The 14,831-nt window shown below is 38.5% G+C and overlaps 1 protein-coding gene across 4 annotated transcripts in view; it reads right to left on the bottom strand.

Moving 5' to 3' along the window:
- Positions 1–14,831, bottom strand: part of VAV3 (vav guanine nucleotide exchange factor 3) — a 171,105-nt gene that overhangs the window by 53,767 nt on the left and 102,507 nt on the right. For all 4 annotated transcript variants that reach the window (XM_074597335.1, XM_074597337.1, XM_074597334.1 and 1 more), the window contains exons 17-19: positions 13,381–13,481; positions 4,134–4,156; positions 1,104–1,149 (exon numbers count right to left, since the gene is read on the bottom strand). In XM_074597335.1, the coding sequence (XP_074453436.1) occupies positions 1,104–1,149; positions 4,134–4,156; positions 13,381–13,481 (170 nt within the window). The remainder of the gene's footprint in view (positions 1–1,103; positions 1,150–4,133; positions 4,157–13,380; positions 13,482–14,831) is intronic.

Below are 14,831 nucleotides of genomic sequence, written 5' to 3'. Positions count from 1 at the left end.
CAACAACACACAGAACAATTTAGGAGTATCATGAAGCAATTTTTTTTTGCTAGAGGGAACGAAGTGACGATACGTGTTCCAAAACATGTCAAAGGTACGTGAGTAAGAAAGGTGTGGTCTGTATTCAGCTAGTTACAACATTTAGACTTTCAGAGCCAAGGCAGCTGCAATTCTAGTGGCACAACCAGCATTCCTACTTTTTGAAAAGCGCTTAGCTCTGCCAGGCTGTAATGTGGTGTACGGAGTTGCCATCGTGTTTAATGTTTGACTCCAACTATTCTCAGGTGTCCACATCTAGAAATATTTAATAATCCACGGCTTAGTTTTATTCCAAATAATATCTGCATAACAAATCTCCAGTAATTAAACTATACAAGAAACATAAAGGACAGAAATGTAATTACTGTAAAAAATGGCGCTAAAAATATCACACAGTTACACTGAAAACCACTGAGAGTTTTCTACAGACACATAATGGGTCTCCAGAGGAAATGTTCACCCACTTGAGTATATAGTCTATAAGCAAGGATTTAATTTTCTTAAGGGCTGCTGCTGCCATGATTCCAAAAAAGTATCTACTATAAACTAACAGGAAGAATAGAATCACTTTGAAATTCTACCTAAAACTGCAATCGGTTTATGACTTTTAGAAGAGCAACTCATATTCAATACAGCTAAGCACTGAGCACCACTACAGTTCGGAGTTGAGAATACCCACAACTTTGCAGATCAGAACCTGAGCTTTATAAGCAACTGTCTGCTTTTCATCACTCAGTTATTTCTTTTAAAACTACAGAGTACAGTAGGGTGGGTCATGTTAACCAAAAGCCCAGAGGCATTTTGTTGTTCAGGTAGAACCGAAGCACTGCTTAAAAAAAAAAAAAAAAAAAACAAGGAAAAAAAAGAACAGAGTTCAATCAGCTGACCTTATCTTCAGAATCACAAACAGAGCAATCACTTTAGACCTTCGGGACTTTAGCCATAAAGAAAGTTTGCAACATTGCACGCATCATAGTGGTATTCATAATGCAACTTGATAAAGCGAGTTACAGCTTTCTCACTCTTTTTATTTAATGTTTAACTATTAAAAAGTCATGGCAAACCTGGGTCCACGTGTCTAGAGTTTCTTCTAATTCCATTCGTTCGTTTCTGCATAGCAAAAACACAAATCAAGGATATGAGTAAACATGTTTTCATGTAGGCACATTGCACTCCTTTCATTCCCACAAGCTACTATGCAAAGCTGGTTTTCTTAAGTTATTTCTCCCAAAGTAGACAGTTTTTTCATACATCCCATGTTTTCTGACACTAGGCTCAAAAGATTCCTAGTCCACAGAAGGTTTATTCATACATCAGCATGTTTTGATACCAAGAGCAAATTTATTTTCCAATTATATATGAATAGGATAGTGGAAAAATACACATTTTTGGCATTATCTGCCCCAGATAATGTCTACAAACACAAAAGTATCAAGCTGCTTGCATTGCTTTAATAACATAGACACTTTCACTATTCCTACTTTGCACTTAAGGTAGATAGAATTTCCTATGCAATTCTTAATTTCCTTATTTTATGGGCAAGTACTTAAATATATTGAGTAACTCACCCCCCTTTCTTTTAAATGTGGATGAACCAGAGCTGTGTGAAATCAGAAATTCTCTGACCTCCAACACGACAGACTTTTTTTTTTTTTTTTAATTTTTTAATGTATTTTATACTCCAAGACACTTAATACGGATCCCTGAAAATTACAATGTGAAATAACGCATATCTGTGAACTACTGATCTGCTTTTGCAAACTTGTTTTAACTGGTAGCTTGCATGAAGGCTCATGCATTTATTTATTTTTTTAATCAAACCAAGCAGAGAAACGCATGTTGCATAACAAAGGGAACAATTAGGTTGCTCCGATTTACTTGCAGTTGATAAAAGCTGATGCAGGACACACACCGAGGCAAGCCAGAAAGCAGTACCCTGAGGCACAACCAAATTACTAAACCCTCTAGCAAGCTGGCAAAATGGAATGCTTGGTTTAAAAACAGCCTCCAAACCCTTGAGTCTTCGAACATACTCTCTCTGTACCCCACAATTCTAATTACAGAAAGGATGCAAGTTTTGTTTCATCTGCAGTGTAAAGAAGAAAAATTTAAAACTGCTGCTACAATGGAGGTAATATTACTGAATAAGAACAAAAGGCTCAATTATATCGTAGTTATTTTTTTAAATGGAGGCTGTATTGCTGATAAGGATTGATGCAGAGTGGTGAGTAACCACAGAGTTGCACAGAAGAGGGAAAGGGGCAGGAGTGGGAAAAGCAAGCATGAAGGAAAATACAGAAATGTTTAACTGAAATGAAAAAAAAACACTAAAAATTATGTGACAACTTTAAGTCATATACACCAAAGGACAGGATGGGAAACAATTTTAAGGAAATAACTCTTGAGCTGTGTGAAAACATGCTCAATACCACTAAATATATATTGCAGTACCAGTAGATTTTATTACATTACTGGTATGAAATCTAAATCCATGTTTTCCACAGTGACAGATCCTCAGCTATGCTCAAGTTTTCTTCTGCTCAGAGAGAAATAAGGCAGGCACTTAAATAAGAGTCTTGGTAAAAATGAAAGCAATCTTCACATTTTTGATCAACTCAGTAGTCAATAGCAAATCACTAGCTCCAGTGAGGAAGCCATTTTTTCCCCACAAAAAAGATTTATGAATCAAGCTAGGGGGTGAGAAGCTGAGCCACGAGGCACAGTAAGTGACCTGTTGCTGGCTGCCCCGTGCTGCCTGTCAGCCTGAGAGTGCCAAGCAAACTGCCCATGCCGTAGTTTCCATGTTTTAGAGTGCCCTTACTTAGCGGGTATTTCTAGGCAGAGACATGAAACGCCAGGCAGCACACGGCAGGAGGCACGGTTGAGGGAGCAGCGAGGAGAGCAGGCAGGAGCGTTTCAGGCACAGGCATGGACTTTGGCAGTGCAGCCCCCTCTCTCCTCACCCAGAGCTCCTCCGGGGCCACCTCACCGTTCCCCGGCCAGGCCCCTAGGAAGCCGGTGCCCGCTGCGGCCCACAGCCCCTTAGGAGCTGGCCAGAGGGTGCCAGGGCTCCCTGCACCCGGCCACCGCTGCTGGCTGGGTCACAGCGACACTGAAAGAGCTCAAATGTCAGCAAGCACAGACGTGGTCAGCCCTGCACCTGACTACCCCCTGCACCAGCCATAACCAGCAATGACAGCCTTCTGATTCCATCACCCGTTTTAGGGACTGCATCAAACACAGATGTGCTTATGGATAAAAGTAATTTACACGCTCCTATGTTGTTCATAACCAGCGTGTCATTTAAGCAGTTAAATTACCATAAACTTCTGATCTAAAATAGATACTGGAAACAGTTACACTGTACATTTAAAGTGCCGCCCCTCCTTTATCAGGGCTGGCAGAGAAAGCCCTTCTGCCCTTCAGGTGAAAGGCACCAGGAGCTAGCAACAAAATAACCCCAGGCAGCTTGCAGCCACCTTGGGCTGCAGCAAGGTACGCTTATGTGCACCAGGGTAGCTCCTCTGCACAGGGCCCATTTTACCACTCTCTCCAGAGTACATAAATTCCATAGCCATTGGATAACTCTGCAACTAAAGTCTTTTTACATGAAGCAGCAAACACTGCCCTGGCGATCCTTCATCGCCCCGCAGTCTGGCGTGGCAGAGATTGGTACACTAGCATGTTAGTCCAGCAGGGCTCACTAGCAATTAAATAAAAAAAAAAAAAAAAAAAAAAAAAAAAGAGATTACTTTTAACTCTACTGCTAGGAACAGTTAGCATTTACACATCAGTTGTGAGGCAATGTATGTTTTTACCTGCAACTTAAAAACACATCTCCACCCCTTCCAGTGTTATCAGCATTAAGCCATATCAACTGAAAATTGATTCACACGTTGAACAGAATACACTTATATTTAATTATGAATACCTGGTTTCTTAGACAACTTTTTTTTTCCACTACTCTAAAGAAATCTGTTGTTAAACGCAGCAGAAAAACATACCTGCTCCAACAGCACACGCACAAAGTAAATAAGGAGCTCTTATGTCACCGACAAAACAAACATCACATGCAAAGGAAAATGAATCCTTACCTCATGTTTCAGGTTCCCGTGTTCTGAAACATAAGTAAAAATTGGCATTATTGGCGACTGTAAATTGCACGCTTTTTACAAATCAATCTCAGCCTGTGCTGTGCTGCATTACAGAACCCCCTGCTGCCTTCTTTCGCTACCTGATACCCGCGGCCGCCCCGGCAGCCCGGGGCCGCGCCAGGTCCTGTTGTGCAAACCCTGCTGCGCTCTGCTCCCGCCCACGGGAACGGCTCCCTCCTGCCACCTGTGCCGCACTTCCCAGCAGGGGCAGGGATATCTGGTCCTCTGAAATTTATAGGCTTTTTAGAACTTTTCAAAAATGCCTTACAAATATTGACTCGTTGGGAATTCAAAAGCGACGGTTCCTCATTGCAAGTCAAGTCTACACCTTTTCTCGTCTCTGTCTTTTCGTAGCATGCCAAGATAAGATGTATACCTTTAGCTTCAAAATATTCTATATTTCGTGCCTTTAGAGTTCAATTCAGCATTGCATTAGTATACCACCGACTTTGAAGCCATCGGTGTTTTATTCACCTCTTTTGCTATGAGTTTTCTTGTATTACTTAAAAATAAGGAAAAAAAAATAAAGTCCTGTGGGTGATCAGAAGGACTGCATCAGGACAATAACACTTTTGCATGCACACACCCCCACAAATCACAGAAGACACAAAAAGGGGTATTTTTTTACATTTTTCTTTGAATGTCTCATCTGGTAACAGGTATTTGGGTGTACTCTAGATTTTGGTTCACTGCCTTATCAAAGCTCATGCAGCTGTATTTACCTGCGTGCACGCTCTAGGACTGCACAAACTGCACATGCCCTGTCTGTACCTCATCACCTTTGAAAACTTTTACTGTAGTATCTTGTAAACAGTAAGCCATATCCACAGTAAATGGACTAAAAAGCTTTAACTGCAAGTAGATTGCGCTCTGCTAAAAAAAAATTATATTAAATAGTAAAGTGTGGGAAAAAAAATAATCTTTGGCTTTCTCGCATTTTATGCAAAGCCGATAAGGCATGCCGAGACCAAGCACGCCAGCTGAGGGCTCGGGGCTGGGCCGGGGAGGCACAGCCTGTTTACCACTGGCAGAGCTCTCTTCTCACGTACGCTCTTGGTCACCGTTCCCTCTCTCATACCGTGTGCCAAAGACGCATCGTCTTGTCATCCACAGAAAACACTTTTATGATTATAACCTTTCCAAATGTATTAATTTGCATTTGTATAGTGAGCAAAGAGAAGAAAAATAATCCCGCCCCAAAGAGGGAGATGCAGGTAGACTACTGAGGTTTTCTAAGGAGCCTAAGGAAATTAGTTGCCCAAGTGCTGCTGAAATTCAATATAATTTTGGTATTTACTTTCACAATTTGATACACCTTTCAGAATTTTTGCCAAAATCTGAATAAAATCACTTTTTTAGAGTGTTTCATCTCAACATTATAGATGACTTCAAATGAAGGGAAGTCATTTAGGGAAGTACTGGCAGGGAGGGACAAAACTTCAAATTCAGACTTAGGGTTTGGGTTTGATTTTTTTTTTTTTTTAGATGGCCTTTTAAGTTCTGAAGATCTCTTATCAAAAGAATTAAATGGAAATGTCATTCTATCCTCCAATGGGAATTAATGAATCTTATTTTTAATGGTTGCTGTTGAACATTATTTTTACCTCTAGAAAATATCCCAAACCCAACTAGATGAATGAGCTCCATTTGGTGATTGCAGTATCACAACACTTTTCAAAATAAATAATTAAAAGAAACTCGCTGATTAACTCTCAATAATTGGATTCAAGTAATCACTACACAGGAAGGTAATAAATGCTCCTGATAATTCGCATAAAATAAATTTAATTAAAAGGGAGGTGGGGGGATTAGATTAAAAAGAAGGCCCAAAACTTTGCCAACAATGATGGACTAAAGTGCCATTTGTGACTTCACTATTAATGCTTCAGGAATAGAAAAATATCCAGTACCTGTATTTCTACATAAAAGCCTATTCAAAAAATAAGACTTATGCTTGTCTTATTATTTCATTACAGTTTAAATATTCCTGTATTTCAGAATATTCTGTATTGAATTATGTGAATTGCTTCCTCATGAGATCTTTTTTCTAAATGTTACACAAGAGCAAAATACCCTCATTTCTATTTATTTCTACTTTTAGAAAAAAAGAATGTCTGAGGATATCCACCAGCAGATATTTTACACATGACAATTTAAATTCAAGCTCCTACTCATCAGCAACATGCCAATGAAATTATCAAGTGAGTAAGTTCTCAGTTCTGACAGCAGGCTACTTCTACTGGCATAGTTCAGCAAAATTTTCAGGTTTTTTGTTTATTTCCTAAGGCCATGATACCATTGGGTCACATTTTGATAATTATATTTTACTACAAAAGCAACAGGAGCAGCAGCTGGCCTGAATAAATGAGGGAGCACAGATCGGAAAATGGGAATAAGCTGCTCCCCAGGGATGCAACAGTGCGGCTGGATTTACATGCTAACTAAATAGAGAGTAAATAAAAAGGTTATATAGTAAACTACTCACCTCCCTATTTTAAAAGAAAATTTAAAGTATTTAAAATGCAGGAAGTATACAGTAAGCTACTTTGAAGGAGCTGTGGGACTACCTGCTCCTTTCCAGTCATTTAGCTAGTCACTGCATAATCGGAAGAAAAGCACGTCATGACCTAGTCGTACCATAGTGTAGGACTCCGCACAAAGTATCAATCAAGCCCCTTAAGCGACTTCTGTTCAGATTGAGCAAGGATGGTTAGTTAAACAATACAGCTCAACCTTTGTTGCAGTTAAACAAAAGGTGGTGTAAGTCCAATGGAAATTCTGGGATTTGAACATTTACTTGTCAATTCTGTTGGCATGGTAGGTTTGGAGGAGAGCTGGCAATTTTGCAACTATTGATCAAGTCAGCAAAAAGGTAAACAGTGAAAGCTGCTGGTTTCTTTTCAGATGTCAAAAACACATGCTTTTTATGAATAATGTCCAATGAGCTGTAGCAAGCAATTATTACATTAACAGCATGGACTATATTATTGAGTATACACATTACCATATGAAAGCAACTCTAAACTTAACCCATTCATATGGTTACATTTTCTTTCAAGTTCATCACACAGTTGAAGAAACTTCTTTTCCAACTAGGGAAATGCAGTACTTTTTCAAATGGAATTATCTGAGGGAGAAAGGAATCATGCATAAGCTAACTAAAAATTACTATAAAAATGCCCACTTAATGTTTTTCTAATCTATTTAGGCCCTGACGAGAGATGCTCCTAACATTCCCTGGGAACAGTGATATAAAGAAGAAAATTTTGTGGGTTTGGCACCGTATTTAAAATATTCAAAACATTTTCAGATTCTAGAACCATTATTGGAGGTTCATCTAATTGAAATATTCAATAGTCTGTTGAACCAGCAACCATTTGCCTGAGAATGTGTAATTCAATATAATTGGACAGACTTGGAAAAATTCCAGTCTGGCAATAGAAATGGATTGTTAATTCTGCTGGTTTAGACTAGGAAACAGACTGGAGTTCTGGAGTATGTTCTGGGCAGAGTGATACTGTTTTATCAGTCCTGAAGGCCTCTGCAGAAATTGCAAGGGCCACAGAACAACCTGCACAATGCAAGTGGGCATAAGGAGGGAGACAGTTTCTCCCTTTGTCTGCTAAAGGTGTGTCTTACTCATGCTCGCTTACCAAAGGTCCCAGTCTTAACCATTCCCAAATAGAAACTCTTCCGACTAGTGGGAGAGCATCACCAGATAAGTAAAATTGTCCTCTGCCTTGAAATAAGGCATAGGAGCACAGCTGAGAAGCCAGAGGAGTAGAAACGGAAGGGGAGACCTCCACATCAGCCACCAGAGGAAAGAACACCACATACATCCTTATATGGCCCCGTCAGGGAAATATGTGCATCCATTTTGTAATCCTTGTGTTTAAGGATTTCATAAGGCTTTGTCTTTAAGACTGCACAAACAGACTTGAAGTTCATCCGAACATTAGCAAAAAAGAAGGGGCACGAAGGATTTCAAGTCACAGACAAAATTAAGCGATGGGACATAAAGGTAAAATATATGAAAATGCAGAGGACTAGTTGAGCTTGTATAGGGCAGCACTTCAGGGGAAAAACATTAAACCAATAATGACAGAAATGAGCACAGAAGACTGGGGGGTTGGACTAGGTGATCTCTGAAGGTCCCTTCCAACCCCTACAATTCTGTGTGATTCGACCAGCACTGCTGACTTACGGCAACAAGGGCAGGAACAATAACACAAAAAAACAAGGCCTAAATGCAGACCTTTTGTTTTATTTATTAATTCAGCTGATTAACTCTGCATCGTTTATTGCTGTGACTGCTACAGTCTGTTGAACTGGCCTTCTCTGAAGCAAAACATCTGAAGAGCTGGCATATGTTTGTGTATAAGGCGTAGCGTGACAACACAGCAATTTATCTTCAGATTTTGTGAATGTTTCTCAGAAGTGCATCATCTAAATCTGACACTTATTAAATTTGTCATTCTAAAGGTTTCTTTGGATGTCTTTTTGGATGTTTTGAATTTTCACAAACTGTGACTTGGAATGAAATACAAAAAGATTTCATCCACTCAGGGAGGTTCTAAGCATCATTTCAGAAAGGCTAGCAAAAACTTCTGCTTACTAGTCTAAAAAGAAAACAAAATCTTAAACTGTACAAAACTAGAAAACGCTGAAAAAAATTCAAATGCCTTTAAAAAACCTAATGGTATATTCTTATAGCAGCATTTTGAATTCTGACCACCTCTTTTAAAATAGACCTCTAGAAATAGAAGAATTCTACAGAATGGGAATGGAAATTGAGGCATAGAAAAAGTTCCACTTGTGAAGAGATAATAAAAAAAATTTAAGACTATTCAGTTCAGAGAGTATATTAAAAAGAGGTCATGAGAAGTTACAAAATGATTTATCATATAGAAGCAGTCAGTCAAGGCTTCCATTGACTTTTCTCACAAAAACCCACAAAGTCTCATGTTAAATTAAAAAGGTCAAATATAACCAGGATAAGATATGCAACCTACAAAAAACAACAATAAAACCTAAAAGCCAAACAAGAACTTTACAAAACTCACTGCTCGCTCCAAAACTTCTGAAATGCAGTTAGATATTTCTATCAAGAAAAATAGGGAAGGTATGCAAAAGCATTAACAAGATATAAAAACTCTTAGAACACTAAAAAGATAAAAAGAAAATTTCACAGGATTAAGAAAGTAGCCTCATTCCTGGGCATTGTCTTCCACACAGAGGATTTGCACTTTCCCGTGAAGCATCTCAAATCAACCATTGGCAGAATGACAGAACACCAGATTAAACAGACCACATGTATATCATGGGATATATATGTACATATTCCATGTTTGTGGCCATAACTAATACCACATGACTGGGGAATAATAATGTCCAGTTTCCTAAAAAGATGATTGTGTTTCATGTCCATTATACCCTGTGAAAAAGGCTCTACTAGTTCCCTAGAAACAAAAGAAATATATAGTGGCACAATAAACGTTCCAGACATTTTGCTACTATTGAAGCATTCCGGCTACGCTCCACAATTTCTTATCTAACAGCACTCTCAGGCCACCTTTGCTAATTTCCCATAGGAGCAGCAAATGCTACTACTAGAAAAATTAAATTTATTGTAAATTAATTTCTCTAAAGATTAAAAAAAAAAAAACAAATCAGCTTCAAAATTAAAACTATGTTAGAATTTTGTGCATGTAGAGCATACTGTTTCCACAAAATGGAAATGTTGACTTTTACATGGTATCTTTGTGTCTGCATTCTTTTAATAACATTTCATAACTTAGCAGGCATGGCAGATAACTTATGGGAGACTTAATTTCTCAGTATAGCTCTGGAAAATCATTCCTACTTAAGCTGCACAAACCAGTATTTAAAATAGTCTGAATTGTCCCATCCCTTTATGGACCATATAGGAAAGCAGGAACTGGTAAAGCTCCTCCTTAAACCTTTCCTTTCTCTGTGCACATTATGAATAGACAGCACTGCTCAATCAACACTTCTTGCTTTAAAAAGGCAAATAAAGAGTAAAAAAGGAAAACAGTAGAGAAAAATCTCAATATTTCCCTTCCTATTCATTGGCTAAAGTCCCTCATCAGGTGGAGAGCAGACACATTTTCAGCAAAGTGGGCAAAACCATTTGCCCTTTCTATACTTATTCATTCATAGAGCAAGAGGGAGCATGGCAAGAACTGTAATTTCGAGTTTGCTTTTGCTGCTACAATCTACTCTCAGAGCAGAGTGTAAGGAAGCCACAGCCCAGCACCTCCCGTCATTCTGCCTCATGAACAGGTGGAAGATGCACAACCCTTCTAGCTTGTACTAGAGCTACAGAAATCTGGGAGCCTTTGCATAGGAAAAAAAATAGACTGAAAAGAGAAAAAGAAGTTTGAAGAAAGGACAGAGAGCAGAACACCTGGATATAAGCAAAACAGGTAACGCAAAACAGTATCTTAACAATACAGTTGCTTCCAGCTTCACTAAAGAAAGACTCAGTACAGCATCATTTTACAAAAATCAGGGCAATGATTTAAAGTAAAATCCAAAATAACATTCTGCTCCTTTGAAGTTGCAAAATGATAATTTATTCCACTTACAAAGGAGCAGAAATGTGATTTTTTTTTTTTCTTCATTTTGTTCCCTCTAGCAAGTGCACAGCATTACTTAAGTATATATACAGAAAAACTGCAAGAAATCAGACCTTGTGTTATCTAGGAATTTATGGCCATTCTTACTGATACACATTGCACCATATGTGTCCACAGATCTTTACAGAGGAATAGAAAGACAAGCTCCTGCCTCCTGGGGTGCCAGCTATCCAATTAAAATAAAAACTACAAAAGCGATTAAAACAGAAGGTGCAAAGGAAAGAAAAAGTAGAAGTAGGCGGGGTTTATACCACAGAAGATAGCTCTCTTGTGAAGAACAGTATGTGTTTGTTTTTCCACTCTATTAATTTAAATTTAATTGCTTTAAAATATTCAATTTTTAACATAATTTTAAATATTTATTTTCTTTAGAATATCCATAGGAGGTTCTATGAAAAAAATCTGTGTTACAAAAAGCATTTCAATGAAAAATACCATGGTTGCTTTTATGGTTTTCAGATCTACAAAAGGTTATTTTTTAAAAATCCAGACTTGGACAACAGCATGGAAGATCTACAATGCAGGAAAGCAACTGAGAAAGCAAAGTTTATTGACTGCAGGAGAACTCAGCACCTGCTAAGCCCTCAGCACAGGAAAGACGTGGACCTGTTGGAGCAAGGCCAGAGGATGGCCATGAAGATGATCAGAGGGCTGGAGCACCTCTCCTATGAGGACAGGCTGAGAGAGTTGGGGTTGTTCAGCCTGGAGAAGAGAAGGCTCCCTTCTCTTTTTGTGGCCTTTCAATACTTAAAGAGACCTTATTGAGGTCTTTCAGTACTTAAAGGGGGCCTACAGGAAAGATGGGGACAAAATTTTTAGCAGGGCCTGTTGCGATAGGACAAGGGGTAATGGCTTTAAACTAAAAGAGGGAAGATTTAGATTAGATATAAGGAGGAATTTTTTTTACAATAAGGGTGGTGAAACACTGGCACAGGCTGCCCAGAGAGGCTGTAGATGTCCCATCCCTGGCAACATTCATGGTCAGGTTGGACGGGGCTCTGAGCAACCTGATCTGGTTGAAGATGTCCCTGCTCATTGCATGGGGATTGGACTAGATGGCCTTTAAAGGTCCCTTCCAACCCAAACTATTCTATGATTCTTTGATTCTGATGATTTTATGAAAGAATGAAGGCAGGCAAATAGCACAGTGAGCCAAAACCCAAGTAGAACTCAGAAACAAGCTTATACAATTTTGAAAGGAAGAAAAAGCCAGAGCAAAAATCTTGAAGCAGCAGCTTAGTGAAGAGCAGTGGATGGAATCATGATGTAATTCAAGCGGTGGGAGAGCAACTATCTCTACAACAGCATTTTGCAAAGATTTTCAACAGTAAAGTCAAAAAGAAAATAACCCCACGGAGGAGGTTGCGGTAGCTTATGTGAGATATGTGAGACATGAGAAACTTCACAAACTGTACTGAAATAATTCTGGAAAGGAATGTGCAGGTTTTAGAGAATTGAGAAGGACAATTAACTAGAAACTTCCCCAACATATACAACTATACTTTCCAGAAATCATCATGTGTTCCAATGGCTTTTGTCTTTCACACACATTCAAACAACAGGAATTCAAACATATTAATCGGGAGGGAGATTTGGGGGTGGTGAGGTGTGTGTTTGTCAGGTGTCCCCCCCACCAACACCAAATAATCTCCAGAAAGAAGAAAGAATAGTGAAGAACCTGGACAGAGGGAAGAGTCAAAAACAGCACTATGGTTATGTGACTGGCTGGAGCGTAATGAAATCACTGCCACCGATTGAATAGCTACAGGGAAGGAAAGGGGCAAATGATGAGAGCTAACATTTGGCATTAGCAGTGGGAGATCCGGAGGATGTCAGAATTATGGATACAATACTGAGCAGAAACGAAAGAGGTCAAATTTGAGTCGTCAGAGGGAGACCAAACGGTAGCTGAAGTCAAAACAGTCTTTGAGGTCCCAAAGAGCAGAAGAAGAATAGGGGACATGCAAAGTAACAATGCCCAGGGAAGAAAACTCACAGAGTACCGCAATCGATGAAAAGAAGAGGAAAAAAACAGTCCTTAGATGTGGGAAGTGGAGAGAGCCATCAATCACCTTTTTGTGAATATTGTGAGTGGACAGAAACCATGGAAACCAAAGAGATGAAAGAGGCAACACAAACAAACAGCTATAGGAGCAGAGAGGAAAATATGGAAATTGATATAGACATAAAGGGAGAACCACAAGGATGATAGATGATATGCCGTACAGTATGTGTTACATATGAGCAGTCTACGATTAAAATGAGAGCAATTCTTTGTTGTATACGACATTGACGAAGAAATTGGGTTTGACCTATAACAGTTCTCTCCTGCTTTCAAACATTTCAATTTAGTAGCAATAAAAATCCCTATGAATTCTAAATGCAATTCTAATTGTGCTTATAAATGGTAGTTTCACAAGTATGTATGTTACAATAAACACAAATTAGAGTTAAATTAAACCTTAATTATATCTAGCAAGTTTTATGTCCTAATTAAAAATGGTATTCTAACAATAAAAATGACTTACCACCTGAATTAGCTCTGCCACAATTGTCTAATCTTCCTAAACACTCTTTGTGTGCTCCCGCGCCACACTTAGAACATAAATAGCCTTGATAAAATGTTCCCCTGTAAAATAAAATTCGGTAGTGATACATTAGAGGTGATAAATTCCATGCATAAAGGAAATAAGAGACATGGCAGAAGGTATTAAAAGTCATTTGCTGCTCTGCATAATGATGGTCCTTACAGGCTTAAGAAAAAGTGACAACTGACAAGCAGCTCATCCACTTTTTGTCACTACTAGCCATTTAAAAATCACAACTAGATGGTTCTTCTGGACTATTAGTAGAAAAATAATCTCCATTTCAATTTAGCCCAAAGCAACTTTGGCACAGTACACTTGAAATTGTACCAATATGTATCTATCCTACTATAGATCTACACTTTGTTTCATCTCAATGGGAATTTGCCTACACACCATGAAGAATAAGATCCATTCCAAGAGAGTTGCATTAAGGAGTTTATAGGCTACATTGCAGCTATTCTTGACTTTAAATTTGTTCATTTACACACATATGCACGCACACAAAAAAAAGATATAGATATCCAGGTACACTTTAGTTAATGTTGAGAGCTGCTAAATAAGCAGACTTTCCTTACTCTAGATGTCCTCCAATTTCCCTTAATGAATCGGAATCTGAATTTGAATCTGAGGAAACGGATTTATTTCAGATTTTGTATGGGTTTTCTCTCAGGTATGATTCACTGAATGGCTAACAGGGGCACTGTTTTTTACATGTACCTCTAAACAATTATATGAGTTCCATCTACTGATGTATCTGCTTACTCTTCACACTAGACTTGTCTGTCTCCGACATCATCCTGACCAGTTTGGAGTGGTTATGCATCCTACTCTAACGTAACACCTTCAGCTTCAAAGGAAAATCAGGTATCTCATATGGAACACAGGACCGCACAAGTTAAACCTTAATGAAATGTACAGCAACTGCTATTTACTACAGCAATTTCTAGACTGCTAGTGATGAAATATATTTTTAATTAAATTCAGAAGCTCAGTACTTTTAAGGATTGGAATACGCAAACTTAAAGACAAATAAGTAGAAAGTATCAAAATATTTTAATGCAGTCTTCCATATTTTTTTTTTCTTATTGCTACACAGGAATGCAAGATTCTCTAGATAAAAATATGGGATGTAACATTATCTTTCACTACAGATGCTTCTAAGACCAGGATTTTATTCCCACTTAAAGATTAGGCAGTAAGGTTCAGATTTTTTTTTTCCAAGTATTTACACATTAGCTTATGTTTGAAGCTTAAAATGACAATCCCTTTTAAAAAATGACTTAGGCACTTTATGAAGCTAAGTCCAGTAGGCTTTCAATACAACTTAGATATCCAGGGGAATACCCAAGCTATCTTCAAGCAAATTGGCATGCCTATGCAGAGCAATGCAG

Source organism: Larus michahellis, chromosome 8, assembly GCF_964199755.1.
Source record: "Larus michahellis chromosome 8, bLarMic1.1, whole genome shotgun sequence".
NCBI classification, from domain to species: domain Eukaryota; kingdom Metazoa; phylum Chordata; class Aves; order Charadriiformes; family Laridae; genus Larus; species Larus michahellis.
The sequence above is the reverse complement of the archived record's forward strand: the minus strand, read 5'-3'. Positions and strand labels throughout refer to the sequence as shown.